Raw genomic sequence first — 23,544 nt, forward strand, 5'->3', positions numbered from 1 at the left:
CACACGTCTTATGAAGTCAATGGACTTTACATAATGTGCTCAGTCCTCCAGAAAGATTTTTTTAAAGTTGCTCTTTACTGCATTAACATAAAGGGCTCCCTGCATTCAGGACGCCGATTTAATCTAAAGAATTCCTCCCAATAGTGTACACAAAAATGGACTGTCTAAACAGACAACCCCTTTAAAGAGAACCTGTCACATTTAAGAAGCAGTCCAATCTGTAGACTGATTGTTATAGAGTACAAGAAGGCGCAGACTGATCTATAGGTTTGTGGGGAAAAGTTCAGTAAAACTGAGCAGTAATGAAAAAAACAAACATTCTAGGCTTAGGAGTCCAGTGGGCGGTCCTATGAATGACAGTTCTCTCTATCTACACTGATAAACAGAAGGTTGTCCCTCTAGTAAAGCTGCCCACTGGACTCTTAAACCCGAAGGAGCAGGAATTATAAATGATTTTTACGTTCTACTGAATCTTTTCCAGTAAAACTTTTCCAGTTTATCGTGCCCTATAAAAGCTGCCCACCGATCAGACTGCATGATCAACACAACGGGTTCCCTTTAAGGGCATGCTTTTAGTGATGAGCGAGCATACTCACTAAGGGCAATTGCTTGAGCGAGCTTGACAGGTGAGTTGCTGCAGTGAGCAGGGGGAGTGGGGGGGGGGGGAAGATATGGAGAGAGAGATCTCCCCTCCGTTCCGCCCGCTCTCCCCTGCCGCTCCCTGCCCGCCGCTGGCAGCCGAACCTTTTCTCTCGAGCGGGCAGGTACTCGCTAAGGGCAATGCTCGCTCGAGCAATTGCCCTTAGCGGGTATGCTCGCTCATCACTACATGCTTTAGTTAACCATGAGTATTTGAGCACATCCACCAGCAGAAGCCAATTTGCTGTGTCCTATAGGAGTTTTATATCTCCTGGCAGACTTTATGGGCAGCACTTTTACAGCCACTTATTAAACACGGGATTGCGGGACACATGTGATCACTACCTCGTGCGGCAATGATACGCTCATAGAATCTGGTGCCATCTAGCAGTATTTGTCATGAAGGGAAAATGGGAAGGTGGCAAGATTTGTTTTTGCCTTCATTAAACATTTGCTAAAAAGATGTAAAGAAAAAAAAAGTGCTAACACAAAAAAAAAAAGGGCAGTCAAACTAATTTCACAAAGCCGAGTGCAATATTTGCCATGAAACTCCGCCCCAATATTGCGCTCGCCAACATGCGATATCCCCACGGATGAGAGGCATATTTGTGCTAAAACCGCCTTCCATTACTTTGGGGAGATAGTTTTCAATGCGAAACCTGTCATTGCATCACGCGCACCTGGCACACAGTGCAATGCTTTGCCGGCCCCATTGAAGACATTGGGGGGTGCGATGCGAGGGCATGCCGCGATGAGGTTCATATTCAGGCGTTTCGCAACGCACAAATTTCACACGATTTTCTCGGTCATGTGAAAACCTACGTTAGGGCTCAGTTCAGGGTTTATGTCTCTGCTCCATTTTAGGAGGAGAGAATGTGAAATAAAATTTTTTTCAAAAAACAACCTTAAAAGGCTTCCTTTTGCTTACATTCCACCAGGATTCCGTTTTTCCCTTTCTTTTTTTTTTTATAAAAGAGAAAAACAGCGCTCTGTCGCGTGATTTTTCTGCCCAAAAATGGAAAGTTGACAGAATCAAGATGCAAGAGGAAGACTTTACATGTGGTTTCCCTTTTATTGAAACCCCCTTTAAATTAAAAAGGGCGGGGGGGGGGTTCCTTTTTTCCATTTTATATCAGTTCCTCGCCTCCAAAAACAGAGCCGGACATCCTGAAGTGAGCCCCAATACAGGTGTGAAAGCAGATTTACCAAGGTATACCACAGCATCCAGTCCCAGAGCCACTAATTCATCACCTGTAGCAGAAGCCTGGATGAAGCTTTGCTTGTATTTCAGAGTAATGCCATCTCAGCACTTCTATAATCTGCTTTATGAGCTCAGCAGAACAGGCGTTGGGCCTCCTTCACAGCGCCAGTTACACTTCTGCTCAGTTACAGGAGCAGAAAAATGAAACCGATGGAGGTCCCGGATTCCCCCTAAGCCGGACATACCCGAATGACTAACGGGGTCCATCAGGTTTCCATCGTGGCTTCCAGCATTTTACCAGAAAAAAATTAAAAAGTAGCGCTGCTGCACTAATCACCCCCCCCCCCCCCCCCAAGTAAATTTTGCAGACCTCCAACACAGACGTGAATGAGGCCTTAAGACTTTCAAAAGGTGAAACCTACAATTTAAGGGTCTTTATGATTACAAACTTACTCATTTACATATAAAATTTTAAAAAGTCAGTTTTATTGTTTTAACAGCGCTTACTCGTCCTCCAGCCAACGATCTAGCGCTGCTGCCCCTTGATCCTCTGGACAGAAGCCCAATGACCTGCCACCCAGTGGCCAAAGCATCATCACCCGTTCTCCTGGCATCAGTGCTTCCAGAGTTCAGAATGGTGACACTTTGGCCACTGATTGGCAGGCGGCAGTCACCTTACCTCTGCTGTCAACACAGACCAGGCAGATTGAAGAGCTGATCGCCGAGGACAGGTAAAGTAACCTTTAACTGTTAACATATTTGGATTTATTTTAGAAATCCAGTTTTTAAAATGGAAAACCTCTTTAAAAAGTTGACCCGATCTACTTTATACCAATAGCTGTTGCCAACCACCACTCTGTTCAATCAGCTTTGCTGGGCGTAAAATGTATCTCCATGTTCTCTGGTTGGCCACAACACATCTAAAATAAACGTATGGCCATTAACCTGTATATGCGTGGGGAAATCTCTTGGAAAACTTGTCCATGGGCCTTCATTACCCAAAAGGAGGCCAAAAGACTGTCCTTTTTCAATTCCGTCAGATGAACACATCGGCATACTTTACTGTACATGAACATGGAGCAGATTCTGCGATCCAACCCCGTGGGACATTTTTTAAAAATCCACTATACTACCCGGTATACCCCTTTTTGGTCCTGGTAGCCAGTGGTCCATGCTAGTCATTGCATGGCTTTACAGTTGCATAAGGCAAAGCTATAGGACAGGGAATACCGCCACTGCATAAATAACCTAACCGATGAGCACTGAAGCATAATAGTTGCTCCTCCGCTTAACTAAACACCCTGTAATGAAGGGACTAGAAAGGTTCACACAAACATGGCAGCCGCTCTCTTGTATTGATCATTTTTGTTTCTTCACAAAGGTAGAAGTATGGATAATATTGTGTTAAAACCATGCGCAAATATTTTTATGCAGATTAAGGCCCAGCTGTTGCTACTCAATAATACAAAGCTAACAGAAGAATGGCAAACCTGGGATTGTGAGAGATGGGAAACAAGAAGCAAGAGGCTAAACAACGCCGAAAACAAATTAATTAAAAATGAGAAGGAGAAAAATGAAGATGAGAACTTTGTGAGGCTCGAGTAATCTAATAAATGAAGAATACAGCACTGCGAGCGGTAACTAGTCAGACGCAGAACACGTCCATCTCCTCTGGCGGTAAGACGCGTTTCACTGGAACCGTTTATATTCCGCCTTTGGATAATAAACACAAAATTCAATACAATTATTTTCTTACTCAAAGAATGAAATATTCAAAAATCTTAATGAGCTACAAAGCTGGAAAGGGAAGGAACAGCTGCGATACGTAGTATATCCTAGTCCCCGATGAGAAAGTCAGCCAACTTTTTTCTTGTAGAACAGCAAATGTGTATATTGTTATAACTTCAAAATGTTCTACCCTAACTGATGCACATTGGCGTCACTCAAGGTCTGGGTGACCACTTTTACGGGCCATGTACCCGCTGCCGTTAGTGGCCATCACCTAAGATGTTACTTGTGTAGACCACGGCTTCTCAAACCCGAGACGAGGGCTCAAAAATGGCCAAACTCCAGACCAAAATTACAAACACTGATCAATTTTTAAGTGGCTTACACACTGCAGGCTCTTTTTTACTCGAACAGATAAACAATGACCACGACCCGATGGGAGCCTGCAGCAGAATCCGGTCTGCCTGCGGCTGAGAACAATGCGTACCTGTCCGGATCTTCCATTTTCTGGTCTGTGGATGCGTGAAGAAGCACCGGCCGGCGCGCATCGGTGGACAGGCCGCAGATCGGATGGCTTTGGTTGGAAGCAGTCCATGCAGGAACCGCACTGAAATAGAGCATCCTGCGATTTGATTCCTCATCCAAAGATCAGCAAATCAAATCCGCATGCTCTAATTTATTTGCGAATGTCTACGTTTCCCCCATGGGCAGCCCGAATTGCGGATTTGTGGGGACCCATGCTGATTCCGCAAATCAAGCCCGCCCTTAGACATAAAAGAATGCCGGTCAACACCACAGCAAGTCGATTGGCACTTGTTTAAAAGTGGTTCTGCCAAGAAGGCAACTCCTGTTCATATGCCCTGTTACGCATAAAACAGGAAATCCGCTTGGGACTCCCTCTATGGTCATGAATGCGTAACGATTAAAAAACTGATATCTCTGCACTGCTCTTCAATAAATGTCGTAAGACAGTAGGAGACAATACATTTATAAACTTAAAGGGGTCTTCCAGACAAATATTATTGATGACCTATTCTCATTGATCACCGACCGGCCTGTTGCCATTCCAGCGAGGCTGGAAATCATCCTCAAGGTCGGAGATGGAATTCTCAAGGAGACACTGATTTGAATGGAACTGAAGCCGCCTGTGACACTTCCTGCTCCGGCCACCGCTGCACTTACAGCGTGTCAGATGATCAGTTGATCGCTAGGGATTCCGAGTGGTAATCAATTATTGATGATCTATCCTGATGATCTGTAATCAATAGTTTTAGCCATGAAAACCCCTTTAACCTGAAGGTTGGTGATAAATACGCATCTGAAAACCCCTATAAAAGAAAAGTAAGATATAAGTTGCTTACTTACATTGTCATGCTTAAAAAAACACAACATCTTCAATTCTCGGAAGACCCTTTTGCAAGAGACTAGATTCTGGAAGACGTTGGGCATCTTTTTGAGAGCAACTCTCTTTCCATCTCGTGGATCTGTTACAGACCTAAAAATGAAAGGAAGAAGATATAATGAAAAAAAGTGACAGATCTGGAATTTCAAAAACATTGATAGACAAAAAGTTGCATCCAAAAGCCAGTCCGTTTCAGGGACTTTTAGACAAACGGAACGAAATTAAAATCAATCGTCCGATCACCACGGAAAATGGAATTTAACTTTACAAGTCAACACAAACTACAGTTGGCTGTCAGAAGAACACATCGTAAGGGTCAAACACTAGACTGACTTTTAATCCTTTTTATTCAAAGGGTCTTCAGAAAATAAGCTGTTCCCCGACCCTCATCAATAAGCCGTAACCTTACGAGTATCCTCGGCTGTACATTACACACAAGTCTTCTTGGCATTAACGGGCTCTCCATGCAGATCACAAGTCCTCCAAGTTTACAATGTGTGAGCAGTAATCTAAATACCCAAGTACGTATAGTGACAATTAAGGGGTTGTTCCCGATCTAAAAGTGTTTTTGTAAATGCAGGAAGTGTTTCGTCACAAGGAAAGAAGCTATATTCACCAATTCGATACCCAGGCAGACAATAGAGCGACGGCGTTCCGCTTCTCCCAACCGGACTCTGTGTACATGGCTACAGCGGACGTACCCATACACCCACAAGACTGCTGCAGTCAATCAATAGCTTCGTTCCATACACCGTTGAGGCCAGGGATTGGCTGCAGCAGTCATGCTGGTATATGGGCATGTCACGCTGCAGCCATGTAAACAAAGCCTGCCGGGAGAACAGGAGCAATGACGCTAATGATAGATTATTGTGCGTGCATCTAATCCAGCCTTTCCCAAAGAGTCAGAAAAACGCGTATCAGGATTTCTGCCCCTTTATTCGGCTGAAGTCTCACCAGCCCCCCCAACCAAATCAACATTGTCACTCTTTTACAAGAAAACTAAGTCAAATGGATCCCAACCCACACATTAAGGGGGTATTCTTGGCTTTTACCATTGATGACCTCCCCTTACGATAGGTCATCAATAGTTGATTTTGCTGGGCTCTGCTACTAATGATCACAGCTGATCCTCCAGCCCCACCGCACTGACAGCTGGCTGAACGTCTTCATTAGTGGTCAAGGCCGGAAGTATAATAGAAGTCTTCACTCCCATTGAAATCAGTGGGGGCAATGCCTTCTATTACACTTCCTGTCTTTACCTCCGATGACTACACCAAGCTGCACTGACAGCTGGTCAGAGAATCAGCTGATTGGCAGGGTTCCCGAGTGGAAGACCGCTGTAGATCAATGACCTATCCGGAGGGTAAGTTATCACTAGTAAAAGCCCGGAATAACCTTTTAAAGCAGACGATGCACAAAACAGCTGTCGGACACACTTGTTTCACCAACGGCCATCTCCCTTAAACAAGCAAGCTTCGATCAAGAGCCTCTAAAAAAGTATCATGTAGTCATGAGAAGTTTTGTGCCCTTTAATGTCATTAGGAAGGATGGGAAAGAATGGGATTTGTCCTTGGTGGTCAAGATATTATCCTCCTTACCAATATAAGATATTGGCGGTGGCTACCAGCAGACATAAGATAGTAAAACTTTAAAAGGGATGCATCAAGGGATGGTCATTGCTAATTAAAACAAAATAATTAAATATATTCCATTTTACTAATACTTTAATTTTCTGATTAAGGCTTTATTCCTCTCTGCACACGACTATAGAGGCAGCCATCTTGCCTAAACTGCAGTTAATGGCAATTCGAGATCTGCTTTACAGCAGTCCCATCAGCCAGTTACACAATAGACAGAAGGGTACCCACTGACCTTTATAGCATAGTGTTCAAGGCATGCTCTGTGACCTGCAGAGGTCATTGTGCAGGGAAGGAGAGGAGGTGAGCTGTGACCATCACCTATTGTGAATGGTGGACCCTGTGTTATCTACAGTATATAGTGGTTATCTTTCATAGTTATCCTGCCTGTGATATTGAGATGAATGATGAAATGTTCTCTCTATAGAACCAAGCGTCAGATATTAGGCTTCATGGGCAGTGTGAAAAATGCAGGGTTTAAGTATTTTTAAATAAGGGTAAAAATGGAAAAACAAAAATTCCTAACTGGGTTTCAGATAAAAACGGAATTTATACAAGAGGTTGTTTTATGAGGATACGTTCCCTTCAGTGTTGAGATTAGTGGCCCTTCAACATGGGACAGTTGTCTAAACGATGGCACAAGCGCTGCCGCTAAGGTAGTTAGCGCTCGTGCAAGCGTTTAGACAGAAAGGCTCATGGCGGGTTTCCCGCTCAGCGCTTCACTTTCTATAGAAAGTGCTGAGCGGGAAAATTTACACGGAACGGGAAGCCAGCGATCGTTTTTATGCTGACGGAACGTCAATAATAAGAAGTGGACAAATAGTGAGCGGCTTTTTTGCATTCACACTGCACGATTATCGCTCAACTTCATTCGTTTGAATGAATTTTGAGCGATAGTTACGTGTAAATGGTTTATAAAGTGTCTACTTCACGCTTGGCAGAAGAATTACGCCGTGTGAATAATGTGGTCATCACAAATACGTAGCTGATAAGATATTCATATAACGTGGTAAGACACTGGTAGAGTATTTACCACAGAGGGAAAACTAAAGGGGGTTACCAGAATCCCACCTCCTGCCCACAGAATAGGGGATAACTTGCTGATCCGTGGGGGGCTCACCGTAGAAACCCCCAAAGATTTCGGGAAAGGGCTTCCCATGTCCCCCATCGTCCTCACTTCTCGTTCTGTTTAAAACAGCGCTCATTCAGTTTTTCACATCCGTACACCAAGAGTATTGTGGGCATGCTTTAGGACCTGTGCAGGGAGGGAGGAAGGGAGGGAGGTAAGCTGTGACTATGTCCTCTATTTTAAATGGTGGATTCTGTTATCTATATAGGTTAGTGTTACCCTTTATAGTATTCCTGCCTGCGAGGCGACTACTAAAAACTAATCTCTACAGAACAGGAAGTGATGATGTGGCTCAGTGGTCAGGGTGAAAACTGCAAGATGTCAGGATATTTTTTGCTACATCATGAGAATTAGAAGATGACCAAAATCAATTTAGAAGCATTTCTCGAACTCCTCTCTTAGGGACAGAAGAGTTTCACAAGAGACAAAGTCTAAAGTGCAGCTATTTTTAGTGTAAGGCCAACGTCCTGTAAAAGCTACAAGTCAGACTATTTTGTGCCAATCACTAACTTTACAGCGTTCAGGAAAATCAGTAATAAACTGCAGGGCAGTGATGGGCAGGAGGGGAACTCTTCTACATATACTCCGTGTATCTGCAATAGCATTAGACGTGACCCCTCACAGTTTACAAGAGCTGATCCAATTATTGCCCCGACACTTATTACATACTGATACCAACATACTGGCTGTTAATAAGGGGCACATATAGAAGCAACTATATGTACAAGGGATGGCTTTATCATTAGACTCCAACTCAAGAAGACCCACTAATGTCCCTGGCTTGTGATTATGATGCTTTAAGGTTTAACTGTGCTTTTGAGACATGTCAAAAAGATTTTGATTGGTGGGGGTCTTGGCACCTCCATCAATCGTTAGAAAACCTATGGGCCTGGCTTTAGCTAGTGAGCGGTTCTATTGAGTCGGTCTTCAGTTAGCGAGCAGCAACAATGCAGCCCCTTTATTGTTGCGATCAGTGGGGGTATCAGTACTTGGACCCCCAGCAATCAAAACTTTTTTTTATTAATGACCCTACGACATGTCAAAAGTTTTTCAAAAACACAGTTACAATTTAAGCATGGAACTGCCAAATCTACTAACACACTTGGGGCATGCTCACACATATGTGTCAAAAGGAGTTATCCTGATTGGTCAGCAATATGCCATATGCCTGACTCTCCGTATCCCCATCCAGTAGCGTTTAGCTCTGTGGCCTCTTTATTGTATATACTAGCCACCGTGCCATTCATTGCAAAGCATCTGTGCCTGATATTGCTGCTCAATCCCATTCACTTGGATGGGACTTGGCTACACAAAGGCCATGTGAAGTCACAGGTCAGTGCTTACCAGAAGGTCGTAGTCTCGAAGCGGATATGGGGAGGTAATCCTGGAAAACCCCTTTTCTAACCATTCCAAGCAAGTAGACTAACATGGGTCAATAGTCGCCGAAGTAAATCGCTCAAAAGTGCAAAGAAGGGCAACTGTGATCCTGTGTAAACATGGGACCCGACAGGCCAAGTGAGCGAGAATCGCTCACTTATTGGAGTTGCTTGGATTTCAGCTGTCCTAAAAATCAAGCTGTCGCCCCGTGTAAACCAGAAGTTATCCATCTATAAAGGATTGCCCGTTTACTGTGAATGGAGGCGGACGGCCAAAAGAGATCTCTGCTACCGTTCGATGAGCGATCACCACTGTGTGAAATAACGGGAGCGCTAATCGTTGGGATATCCGCTGTCTCAAACAGAAGTACCCCAATAAGATAGTCATGGGCAACTGTACCCAGCTCTCACCGGTCAGGCTATGTCCACACCTCTATTCGGAGGTTCTGTCTGGGCCTTCCATCATAGAGGGCAGATAAAACCGTGTAGTAGAGCCTCGTGTTGCGCAGAGTGTAAGCTCTCACCTACGACCTGAAGGTTGCAAGTGTAATCCCTGCATGATTCAGGTAGCCGGCTCACTCAGCCTTCCATCCTTCCGAGATCGGTAAAATGAGAACCCAGCTTGGGGGGGGGGGGGGGGGGGTAATAAATAATAATTACCTGAAAGCGCTGCGAAATAAGTTGGCGCTATACACATAACAAGATTTTATTTATTAGTACGCCTCACTATTTTTCCCGGTAAAATGACTGACACCAGGACAGAAATCTGCCTGTACTCCTAGCACAGTAGTTCGTTATACGACGGATCCAACATCCCATTTTTTTTTCGTTCTCTGTTCCGAGGCACAATAGAAAAAAACTGAAATATTCAACGAAAATGTAAAGTGAGCGTCACACGTGTTTGTACATATCTCCCCCTTTACCCTGCATATCATACATGAAGTTACCAGGCGCATAAGATAGGGTGCAATAAATGGATATCTGCTCTACAAAACTACTAAGACGAGGGTGAAAAGTTATCCTCTAATTACTAGCAAATATTTGAAAAATGCTGGTATTCCATCTCTTCCCCCACTTCATACCCCTTGGCATTTGCTTAGAAGAAATACCCACTCATCCCTGTGTTTACTCTTCCTCAACTTGTGTCTCGTTAGACAAACATAAGAGGTGCCCTAGAGATGATCTCCGTGTCTCAAGGCCTCCACTCACAAACCACTAAGACACTTCAAACTGTTTGAGTTCAGAGCCGCTGCTTACACAGACACATGCCTGCCGGGGAAGGATTGCCCTCCTGTTCAGCTCTGCGGGTTAAAAGACAAACGTGGGAAATCTTCACACAGAACAAACAGGCAGAACTTTAACAAGGCTGCTTTTTTTTATTTTTTACCATCAGAAAAACGATTATAGAAGTAGCTTACATCTAGTCGATATAGTGCAGAACTGTGTCAGGGCTAGATCCCCGGGGCCGGTGGAGGCAGAGTGTCTCCAGCTGGCCTAGAAAACCCCAAAAAGCCAGGGAGAAAAAAAAACTATGCAGAATCACCTATCTAAAGAGAGTAAAAGGTAAGTTAAACATATACGGAACAGAATTAAACAATTAAAGGGGTTGTCACATTGAGTGTAATTAATATATATATTATATATATATATATATATATATTTTTTAAACTAAAGAGCAACTGCACCTTCAAGACTTGACATGTCTCTATGACCAGTCAAGAGTGAATTAATAGAGGTCCTGCTGCCAAGACCCCTGCTGAGCGCTACAATGAGGGAGGAGCTGCAGCTCTCACCCCAGCTCAACTCCCCTTCAGCTGGCTTCTCCCAGCAGCTTTAAAGGGATTCCTTCTTCAGCCACTGAGGGGAGCCAACAAGGGAAGTAGCACTCAGGCTAGTGCGGCAGCCCCTTCATTCAGACGATCAGTGGGGGTCTAAGGTTATTGTAAGTATGTGCTAAAATGTGTTCACCCGCAAAACAGAAGCACTTCATTGGGAGTTACAAAAACGGCGTAGCGCAGGGTGCTCTGCTATTTCCATCCTCCTGACCATCTCTGGCCACGGCATTCAGGGTGTCTGGGGGCCGTGGGTCCCAGAGGGGAGACCCACACTCAGACTTTTATGACATGACCACAGGATATGCCATACATGTCAGATGGCAATAGCCCTTTAATAGGGGTCCAATGACCAGCTGAACAAAAGCAATGATTGGGAATGAACGTTTGTACAAAGTAAGTAAATATGCCCAGACAATAATGTATACAAAAGTATTGAGCACCAATGGATTTGTTACATTGTTGATCTACGTTTGTTACAAGCAAAAACCTGGCCGTTGGGGCTCCCAACAAGTCCTTTGTGGCTAAGATTCTGCCCTTCTGCAACTACGGGGAGCCACACAATCTTGCCAACCTTATCGGCAAGTCTGTGCTTCCATGGGCTGCTGCAACAGAACATAATCCCCTCATCAAGCAGTTCTTGTTATGTGAGAATGTACCCTTGAAGAGGACCCTTAGGGTGTGTGAACACTTAAGATCAGGTTCTCGCTGGGAAATTTAACACCAACACTTTTATAGGATATAACAGCCCAATGTTTGGAGAGCTGTCCTCTTGGTATATAATCAAATGTTTGTCAACAGACCATTTTGCAAAAAAAAAAAAAAAAAATCCCATGGCCAACCTATTATGCCATGCGGCACCTAGCGATTGAGCATAGAGACGTGTGAACAAAACCCAGAACACATTAGGTTGTGCTCACAACAGGTCTGTGGTACAAATGCCTCCATGGGCTAGAACGGGCCCAAGAGCCTACCAAGAGGATACCTTGCGCATCACGTGTTATCACACCTCGTTTCACAGTACTGAAGCTTAGCTTATTCCACTTTACTAGAGGTATAACGAGGTATACAGTTTTAGTATGGACACCGTTGCATACGTTGGAGCCATACATTCGGGATATATGTAGATTATGAGCATGCACCTCCAGCTGTGTGTACAGAGCCTTTCAGGTCAGACAACCCTTCCTGGCAGCAGACTTCAAAAGCCATAAGCTGCACTCACATACTAATCTGAAGCGCAGCAGATGTCAAGCTAACACGTTGTACCATTTCATCATCAGGCGAGCAGACTATTCCAAGAACTCCATGGCTGTCAGCGACTCTTCATGTCACATGACTGCATGACACTTATCTTAGTTCCTTCGACCCCGGCGGTTGACACACCCAACATGAAATATTCAGAAGAGAGATATAGATCTACATAGATCTTCCGGATTTGAAGAAGGCGATTGCAACACACAAAACCTGAGAATATTAGTATACGATTAGTGATATATATATATATATACACACACACACACTACCGTTCAAAAGTCTGGGGTCACCCAAACAATTTTGTGTTTTCCATGAAAAGTCACACTTATTCACCACCATACGTTGTGAAATGAATAGAAAATAGAGTCAAGACATTGACAAGGTTAGAAATAATGATTTGTATTTGAAATAACATTGTTTTTACATCAAACTTTGCTTTCGTCAAAGAATCCTCCTTTTGCAGCAATTACAGCATTGCACACCTTTGACATTCTAGCTGTTAATTTGTTGAGGTAAGCTTGAGAAATTGCACCCCATGCTTCTAGAAGCATCTCCCACAAGTTGGATTGGTTGGATGGGCACTTCTGGCGTACCATACGGTCAAGCTGCTCCCACAACAGCTCAATGGGGTTCAGATCTGGTGACTGCGCTGGCCACTCCATTACCGATAGAATACCAGCTGCCTGCTTCTGCTGTAAATAGTTCTTGCACAATTTGGAGGTGTGTTTAGGGTCATTGTCCTGTTGTAGGATGAAATTGGTTCCAATCAAGCGCTGTCCACTGGGTATGGCATGGCGTTGCAAAATGGAGTGATAGCCTTCCTTATTCAGAATCCCTTTTACCCTGTACAAATCTCCCACCTTACCAGCACCAAAGCAACCCCAGACCATCACATTACCTCCACCATGCTTAACAGATGGCGTCAGGCATTCTTCCAGCATCTTTTCATTTGTTCTGCGTCTCACAAACGTTCTTCTTTGTGATCCAAACACCTCAAACTTGGATTCATCCGTCCACAACACTTTTTTCCAGTCTTCCTCTGTCCAATGTCTGTGTTCTTTTGCCCATCTTAATCTTTTTCTTTTATTGGCCAGTCTCAGATATGGCTTTTTCTTTGCCACTCTGCCCTGAAGCCCAAAATCCCGCAGCCGCCTCTTCACTGTAGATGTTGACACTGGTGTTTTGCGGGTACTATTTAATGAAGATGCCAGTTGGGTACCTGTGAGGCGTCTGTTTCTCAAACTAGAGACTCTTATGTGCTTATCTTCTTGCTTAGTTGTGCAACGCGGCCTCCCACTTCTTTTTCTACTCTGGTTAGAGCCTGTTTGTGCTGTCCTCTGAAGGGAGTAGTATACACCGTTGTAGGAAATCTTCAATTTCTTAACAATTTCTCGCATGGAATAGCCTTCATTTCTAAGAACAAGAATAGACTGTCGAGTTTCAGATGAAAGTTCTCTTTTTCTGGCCATTTTGAGCGTTTAATTGACCCCACAAATGTGATGCTCCAGAAACTCAATCTGCTCACAGAAAGGTCAGTTTTGTAGCTTCTGTAACGAGCTAGACTGTTTTCAGATGTGTGAACATGATTGCACAAGGGTTTTCTAATCATCAATTAGCCTTCTGAGCCAATGAGCAAACACATTGTACCATTAGAACACTGGAGTGATAGTTGCTGGAAATGGGCCTCTATACACCTTTGTAGATATTGCACAAAAAACCAGACATTTGCAGCTAGAATAGTCATTTACCACATTAGCAATGTATAGAGTGCATTTGTTTAAAGTTAGGACTAGTTTAAAGTTATCTTCATTGAAAAGTACAGTGCTTTTCCTTCAAAAATAAGGACATTACAATGTGACTCCAAACTTTTGAACGGTAGTGTATATATGTGTATATATATATATATGATTTTATATCATATTTATATATATTACACACACACACAAACAAACACCGCTCTATCTCGATATTATATATTTTTGTATTTTACCCCCTTCTCAGGTACAATTGTTGATTTTTTTTCCTACATAAAACACAACGATAAGAAAGCGAAAGAACTCTAAGGCCGCCTGTCCAAGGGTGTTTTTTGCATTGCGTTCCCTGCGGCGATCATCCGGCCGCAGGGAATGCAATGCTCCCCTACTCACTCCCACAACTCACCGCTCTCCCCCGCCGGCACCCGAATCTTTAGAGACGAGCGGGCAGATACTCGCATGAGGCACTACTCGCTCGAGACCTCACTAATGGGCTTTTAACTTTCACATAAACCTTTGAAGCAGTGGCTTAGCTGACTGACAGCCAGGTTCCTGCTAAAACAGGATCCTGGCAGGTCAACCCCTTACATGCCAATCAATAACTACAGCATTTAAGCAAATGACAGGGGGAGCTGGGTTCCTCCTATCACCCATTGGCACCCCGCTGTTTTGATTGCAAGGGGTGCCAATGGGTTACCATGGCAACTAGAAGCCTCACAAACACCTCCATATCTGCCATGCAGCTCAGTCTATTAGACTCTACCAGAGGTAAGGCCTAACAGGTTGCTCTCATAGGCTTAGTAAAATGCACTACCTAAGTAATGCAGTGTACTATCCTGGCGATCGAAATATCGCATCTTCAACTTCCCTTGAGAGACTAATAGTGTCAAAAAAGTTCAAAGAAAATTTTTAAAAAACAACACCCATGTATTGCGGTGTTCATAACTCCAAAAACAGTAGAAAGCGATAAAAAAAAATTAAAAATTCACATGTACCTCAAAATGGTACCAATAAAAACTACAACTCTTCCCCCAAGAAACAAGACTATTGACCAAGTACCAATATGGCGGCTGATCAGATATGTGTCAAGGGTACTTACTAGGACCCCGATGAGCCTAGAATATTTTTTGGTGAGATGAGCTTGTACTTCTATGACTACACAAGTGCCGCAGCTCTATAGACTTATAATGGAACATGTATGGGTGGATAGGATTGATGTATAATATTTTGCTATAGAATATTGTGTAAAGTTGAATGATAATTATCTCAGAATATTTGAACTTGTTTTTTTACATTACTGACTAATCGTGATACAGGACCCCCATCCATCACCTGATTGTCAGTCCGCTGTCCGATGCAGCAGGCTGGACAAGGTCATCAGCTGACAGAATAATGTGTGGGCGCCGGCTTCACCCTCATTGAAATCAATGGGAGAGCAGTGCCACAAGAGGTCGTAACAACATTGTTCTTGTTGGTTTTTTTCTTTGCAGACAGCTGAGTGTTGGTAAATTTGGCAAATAAACGTAATTTGCAATGGGATATTGAATTATTTTGCTATCAAATGTACATAGCCCTTTATATTACATGTGCATGGCATAGGAGAGTCAATGGAATAGATCAGTATGCATTCAATAAGTCGCTGCATGTGTTTTCACGGGCCGACTATCGATCAGACCCCCACGGGAATCTACAGGATTCTGAGCGATATAATCGTCCCGTGTACAAGGGCCATGACTCTTCACCCTTTCACAGGATAGGCGATAGAGTCTCAGTGGTTGGCGAAAAGTGTAGAAGTGGAGGCCCAAGAGTAGAGATGAGCGAACGTACTCGGATAAGCACTACTCGTCCGAGTAATGTGCCTTATCCGAGTACCGCTGTACTCGTGCTGAAAGATTCGGGACGCGCTGCGGAGCGGGGAGCTGCAGGGGAGAGCGGGGAGGAACGGAGGGGAGATCTTTCTCTCCTTCTCTCCCGCCCGCTCTCCCCTGCTCCCCGCTGCGACTCACCTGTCAACAGCGGAGCGTCCCGAATCTTTCAGCACGAGTACAGCGGTACTCGGATAAGGCACATTACTCGGACGAGTAGTGCTTATCCGAGTACGTTCGCTCATCTCTACCCAAGAGTCCCTGAATGACTCAAGCAACAGTCATCCTCCATTCATTTCTATGGGACCGCTGGAGACTGCTAAGTGCCATCTCCAGCATCATAAAGCCGAATGTGCCCTCTCCAGCATCATAAAGCCGAATGTGCCCTCCACCCTGCTAAATTCAATCAGGATACTCTCCCCCCTCATCCTTTCTACAGTGTCGGACTTAGAGTCGGACCTTATAAATTGTCCTGTAGATGGGTAAGCCATCTGTAGGAGACAATTGGATTCTGATACAAAAGCAGATGAGTTCATTGCCATTAATACAAGAGTAGGAAGATGATGATACTGGGTCAAAAAATGTACTAGGCCAACTAACCTTTACATCCAATATCGTTAACATAAAAACGGCCCTATAAAAAGGGCAAGTAAAAATGTGAGTAGCCAATGCCTAAAAAGTCTTCATTCCAATAAGCGGAAGGGAGTAGCCGCTTCTATAGACTAAAAAATGCCCAATGCCCGTGTCATTACTGGGACAATCTGGGATAAAAGCCAGTCTTCCGGGTCTCTCTTTTTATTCGGAGTATAGGCGTAAAACTTTGACAAAAAGAATCTTTTTTTTTGTAAGGAAACCATATGCCGTGTGGGCATACACAATACGGCCCGCGAGATTGTAGGAGGAGGTTGAAGAGTAAAAACAAAAAAAATCTTCAAAAAAGGTGTAAAAATACAAAATTATAACAGGAGCTCAAATAAAAAAAGGTCATAAAACGTCTTGATAAAGCATTCAGAAAACAGACAGAACATTCCATTGCCCAAAAATTCTTCATCTATCCCAAAGCGATTTACTGGGAACTGCAAAAAGCCAAAGTTCTAGGGAAGAAACGATCAAGAACGACATAATACGGCAACAGAAAGAAATGGCCTTATTTTAGACTATTTAATCAACCAAGTATTGTTATTCCCTGCGTAGCGCTGTATGGATACGAGAGCGGCGGTTGTGCCGACGAACGCTGCAGCTGAGCACATTTTATCAGAAGCGTGCAATTAGGAGCCTAAAAAGAAACACAAAGAACGCAAAAGAAGAAAATCGCTGTTGCCACATAAAGACTTGGTGAGAGAAGACGGAAACAATGGCTGCTGACAAAACACAAGCTTAACTCTGCAGAACACAGACGGATGTATTCCCAATAATACAACTACTGCAAAAACAATCAGCCTTACAGATGGCGCAATTCACGTGAGCTCTAGGTGTATTTACAGGTAGGTGGCCACGGCGAGTAACCATTTAGAAGAACGCAACTTCCAATTCATGTTAAACAGTATTAGTGCTACACTGGTATTAAAATGTATTCAACCCTTAAGAATAATCTAGCATTGCTGCCGTCCGCAAAGAAAAAAAAAAAAAAAAAAGGTCAATTTTTTTTTAATTGCGAAAGTCAATAGGACTTTCTAATGTTAAAATTTAGACTGCAAATTTGTTGCGTTGCAATAAAAATGAGGCTCCACAGAGAGACCTGGGCGATAAAGTCAAAGCACAGAAAGATAGAGCCTGCCAGCATATATATGTAGGACCATTGATGGTCAACGCGTTTTGGATGGAAACCTCCTTAGTAGAGATGAGCGAACCTACTCGTTTAGGGTGTTTTTGCACTCGAGCACCGCTTTTTCCAAGTAACTGACTACTCGGACGAAAAGATTCGGGGGGCGCCGGGGGTTGCAGAGGGGAGGGGGGGAGAGAGAGAGAGCTCCCCCGTTCCCCACTGCTACCCCCGGCGCCCACCGAATCTTTTCGTCCGAGTAGTCAGTTACTCGCAAAAAGCGGTGCTCGAGCGCAAAAACGCCCTAAACTAGTAGGTTCGCTCATCTCTACTCCTTAGTCATAGCCAAAGAGGTTTTTGTTCGACACACCAGTACGTAAACCGCGTAGCACGAGCTTACCTGCTGGATGGCTGTAATTGTAGCAGCGGTTTCCCATCTTGGCTATGAAAAGCAGAGGTGGGCATACCCCATTAATTCTTGGGCTGCAGCATTGGAAGACCCCTTCATATAGGCAGACCACCCCAAGCTTCAGATCATACACCATAGCCATTTGTACTTCAGCTCTGCCAGCCTTCTAACTCAGATAGGAAATATAGCTTGTGATAAAAAGCTTGTAAAAGGTTTTTTGTGTGTCTTTTTTTTTAAATTCACATCACGGTCTTGAGCTCTTAAAAAACATTGCTTCAAAAAGTGAAAGTCTTTCAAGGTCACAAAGATGAACTCAAAAAGTAAAAAAAAACACATTTAACTGAATGCCCACAAAAAACTAAAAACATCATAAGTCTCAAAAATTGTTGACAACTAACTTTTCCCCTTTACTCTCCCCCTCCCGATCCTTCCGTCACCCTAATTGAACTTTTTTACCTTGATTGATTTAGTATATTTGCAAAAAGTTTGAACAAACATTCAATTGGAAAAAAAAAATGGTGACGAACCCTCTGAAGTCTTGTATATGACAACGCATCAGTGCGCCCGGCCGGCAAGATGCCAATCATGTAGTTTGGCAGCAGGAAATCAAACATCACAAAACAGAAGGCAAATGACCACTAAAACAAATAGTGAAACACACAAGCTGCAAAAAACAGGAAGATTTAAAAAAAAAAAAAAAAAAAAGTGGCGAGCCAAGGCCTGCGGATCTGGGACCGCATCTGCCTGTTCGCAGGTAGCTTATCCATCTTGTATTACTCCTCCTGTATTATACTTCAAAAAAAGGGTTATCGGCAGCGAGAACAGAAGAGGGTCCTCCTGTCTATTCTACAACCAGGTTTTGACTCTATATAAGAGACTTGAACCCTACGCTGCCCCAACACAATGTAGGCCCACATTTTTTTTTGGCCAGACTACAGCAACATATTTAATATTCCATTAGCCAAACCTGTCCATCCTAAATGGCAAAACCGATTAACCGCTGTCCAACGGCTAACACACCACCTTGCTGTACATTGTACTGATTGATCATCTTTCTTTTAGGCCTCATGTCCACGGGGACAGATCCTCAGCGGGTGTCCCACACGTGTGATCCGCGCCCATAGGGATGCATTGGACATCCACAGGTAAAAACCTGCGGATGTTATTTTCCCTTGAGGCGCGGATTGCATGTGCGGGAAAACACAGCATACTCCATTTTAGTGCGGGTCTCCCGCGGGGACGGCTCCCGGAGGCCTCTATCGAAGCCTATAGAAGCCGTCCGGATCCGCGGCACACCCGCAGCTGAATTCCTGCTCTCTGTCGAGGGAGCGCGGGAGAGCAGGAGTTAAAATAAATAAATTCAAAAATTGAGTGCGCGGCGCATGGCACGCTGCCGGCGTGCCGAGGACATCCGCCGGGCCGAAAAAAAGAAGATCCGTCCGCGACAGAGGGCAGATCCGCAGCGTCCGGACAGGTAAGTAATGCTTACTTTTTAGCCTCATGTCCCCAGGAAAGGATGGTCCCGCTACAGGATTCTGCAAGAAGAATCTGCGGCGGGCCTGATTTTCCCCGTGGACATGAGGCCTTAAACTAAAAATGTAACTCTGCTGTAAGTATCCACAGTGCTGCGCTGACCAATTAATTGGCAGGTCTTTATATGTCTGCATTAACTGAAAGCCGACTGATAAGCAAGTCATCATAAGTCATGTCAGCGTTCATACTGGACGATTGTTCAATTTTGCACAAACCAGCGAATAACTGAATAATCATCATTTTGTATAAAATGGATTTGGAGATCCTCACAGCCAATTAGCTACAATTGTCCTTTGTCGTCATAACTTACTCTAGTTTGCAAGACTTCTTCCGTGCTGCACCTACGGCCTGGAATGGCTTTCCTCCTACGATCAGATTTGTCATTTTAAAAATGTTCATTTTCAGGACTCCTAGTTGCACCACCGCTGATGGGCCACAAGCTTACATGTTAGACCCGCTGAGAACTTTTGTCCTCCTGCACGCCAAGACTCCATGAACCACTTATGTTGGAACTTTGTCTGAAAGACTGGCCAATGTCACAATCTGGAGCGGGTGAAGGCAGCAGGTTTAGTTTTATTGCTAATGGGTCTTTATAATATTTGCTATTGTATATGTTTATTAGCCATCCTGGTTGTAATATATAGAAGGTTCTTGTGAACAATTTTTGAGGATGCGCATGCACTGCCAAGTTGGAAGAAACCATAAAGAAGCAGGAGCCCTTCTTTAAAGGTGTCTTTCAGGAGGATTCCGCATATCCCCAGGCGGTTGACAGCTGATGCTCTGCCAGGTACATCCAGGTCCTCTTCTGAATACTGAGTGCCATTTGTTCGTCTCTTGAGTTATTATCTTCCTGTCATCACTGTAAAGGCATAAGCTGCAGTTATAGCTAAACCAACTAAGAGTTAGAGTTAGACGAGAAAGTCTTACAATTGGACAGAGTTAGCGTCACTGCGATACATCTAGTGTATTCTAAGACTGTATAGTCTAAAGCAGGGTTTCCAAAGTGTGCTCTGCAGAGCCCTTGGAGGTCCATGAGTGATTGTCCGGGGCTCCAATGGAGGGTCTAGGTCCCCACTCCACTCGCCGCTGTAGCTGTTTCCGGAAAGCCTGTACTGAGAAAATGAGCGTGCTGGACCTGTGGTCGGCATAGCAACGCGGATCACATGAGCCAGCTCCGATCATTGATTTCTGCGTTGCTATGTCAACCACAGGTCCTGCACACATTTTCTCAGTACAGGCTTTCCGGACACAGTTACATAGTTAAGTTCTACTAGGGCCGCAATAGGGGTCACTACTCCTATTGGGGCCGCAACAGGGGACACACTACTCCTATTGGGGCCGCAACAGGGGACACACTACTCCTATTGGGGCCGCAACAGGGGACACACTACTCCTATTGGGGCCGCAACAGGGGACACACTACTCCTATTGGGGCCGCAACAGGGGACACACTACTCCTATTGGGGCCGCAACAGGGGACACACTACTCCTATTGGGGCCGCAACAGGGGACACACTACTCCTATTGGGGCCGCAACAGGGGACACACTACTCCTATTGGGGCCGCAACAGGGGACACACTACTCCTATTGGGGCCGCAACAGGGGACACACTACTCCTATTGGGGCCGCAACAGGGGACACACTACTCCTATTGGGGCCGCAACAGGGGACACACTACTCCTATTGGGGCCGCAACAGGGGACACACTACTCCTATTGGGGCCGCAACAGGGGACACACTACTCCTATTGGGGCCGCAACAGGGGACACACTACTCCTATTGGGGCCGCAACAGGGGACACACTACTCCTATTGGGGCCGCAACAGGGGACACTACTCCTATTGGGGCCGCAACAGGGGTCACTACTCCTATTGGGGCCACAATAGGGGTCACTATTACTACTGAGGCCACTGTGGGTATAATTATTACTACTGGGGCTGCAATGGGGGAGCCTTTTACTACTGTGGCCAAAATAGGGGTCACTATTACTACAGGGCCAATATAGGGGACATTTACTACTGGGGCCGCAATAGGGGTCAATACAACCTACAGGGCCAATATAGGGGACACCATTACTACTTACTTCTGGGGCTGCAATGGGGGAGCGTATTACTACTGAGGCCACTGGGAGGGGTGTCACTATTACTACTGGTAACAGACAGCAGATGATCAGTCGACTGGTGGGAATCCCAAGCGGTGGACCCCTGCTAATCAACTATTGATGACTTTTACCAAGGATAGCTCAATCGTAAATGCCCAGAATACCCCTTTAACTTATAGTATATTTCAAGGTTACATTGTAGTAGAAGAAACAAGCATCCTATCAGTACAACCTGCGCTTCTGCAGTAAAGCTTGAGCTGCAATCAGAAGTTGGCCAAACATAAAAGGCGGCCGGGGAGCACCTGGCAGACGGCAGCCTATCAAGACAGACAGCAATTTCTGCAGCTTCTTGTTATCTTTCCTGACTCGGAGTGACAAGGTGGTCTAGAAGAAGGGCTTATCTCTATTTACCAACCTGCGATCCATTTCTTAATTAATGCAAAAGGTCAGTGAAGCCTGTAGCTGGTAACAATCTAGTGCTAATGAATGGGAATGCTAGTAGAGTAATTTCATGCCATGTTGAATCTGCTCTCATTTAACCGGGGGAAGCAGCTGCTTCTAGCTCGGCAGACACGGTGGCACAATCACTAGTGACAAGAAGTTCCTGGAGAGGTGACAATGATAGTACTGGGCTTCCCGAATCTGCATGACATAGTCCATCACAGGCAATTAAAGATTCCTCAAAATGACTTGACTTTTAGCAACAGGTTACAATAAAACGATGAATATAAAGAAAGGAACGACTGCAAGAGAGAACGCTGCCTACTACCCAGCCAGGCAATTTGGAAGCCGTAAACTTGGATCATATGAGGATGCTGCGGACCATCTGTAGAATAGAAAGCAGGATGGAGAAGGTTTGTCAGTTTGCTGGCATAAATACACTGAAAATATGGTGTTCAGGCAAGACGCCACACCGATGAAGCCCCCGTGCCATTGTATGTTATATTAAATGTGCATTTATATCATGTCAGCATCAAATATGGCGCAAATGCATGAAGATCTATCACCGCATGGCGGCCAATGCGGAACGGCGTCATTTCTAAGCATGACTTCCATCAGCTGCTCTCCGGCAACGGGCTTTACAAAAAACCATCCTGCTGATGCCAACTGGCTGAAAGCAGCCGGCAGACAGCAGCGCCCAATTCTCCTTTTCAGCTTCATGCCAAGTATAGTATACCGTTCCCGAAACTTCGGTCCAGGGATCTGTATAGCCGTTAGCGCTGACCCCTCGTAACAGAGGAGACTACTAAGGAGGGAATTGTAGTACGCCTCGCACGCCACGTTCCGAAACGGTCCAGAACAGAGGACGGGTTTGATTGGAATGGAGTTTTGGAGCAAATTCAGGAAATTTAAAAAAAACACAAAAGAAAAACTGCTAAACTAGTCAAACTTACTGCAATAATTGGGAGGCGTAAGAAGTGGCTTCGCATTTCTAGAACCATTTAAATAGGTGACCAATCAGCAACATCCGACATTTAAGAAATTGGTCACAAATAACGGCAGTGTGGCCTCCAGTAACACTGACTTAAAGGGAACAGGCCACCAATTCCAAGCACTATAAGGGCTCATGCCTACGGACTGAGCAGGATACGCCCGCGGTTTTACGCCGCAGGGAATGAAAGTCTGCTGTCGATCGCGGAAACATGCACTTTTTACCGTGTTTTTCCGCGGTTTCCATTTCATACTATATTAATGGAGACCTCCTGTCATGGAAAAACGCGGTAAAATAGAACATGATGCAATTTTTTTCCCGTGGTGTTAATCCGCGGCAGAATCCCACATGTGAGGACTGAGCCATTAGGTTCAATAGAACCTAATAACTGCGTTATCCCGAACCAGATTTACGTCGCGGGGAACGCGGCACAAATCCGTCCGGGGGAATTAGCCCTAAGTTAGCTGATCTGGAGTCCACTCTTGATCT

General features: G+C 44.6%; 1 protein-coding gene across 1 annotated transcript in view; it reads right to left on the bottom strand.

Annotated features, from left to right (window-relative positions):
• The window catches only part of NLK (nemo like kinase), a 145,403-nt gene that overhangs the window by 70,200 nt on the left and 51,659 nt on the right, over positions 1-23,544 (bottom strand). Inside the window, exon 2 of the mRNA XM_066599640.1 lies at positions 4,934-5,063. Within this exon, the coding sequence (XP_066455737.1) occupies positions 4,934-5,063 (130 nt within the window). The remainder of the gene's footprint in view (positions 1-4,933; positions 5,064-23,544) is intronic.

This window comes from Eleutherodactylus coqui, chromosome 4 (genome assembly GCF_035609145.1).
Source record: "Eleutherodactylus coqui strain aEleCoq1 chromosome 4, aEleCoq1.hap1, whole genome shotgun sequence".
NCBI lineage: Eukaryota > Metazoa > Chordata > Amphibia > Anura > Eleutherodactylidae > Eleutherodactylus > Eleutherodactylus coqui.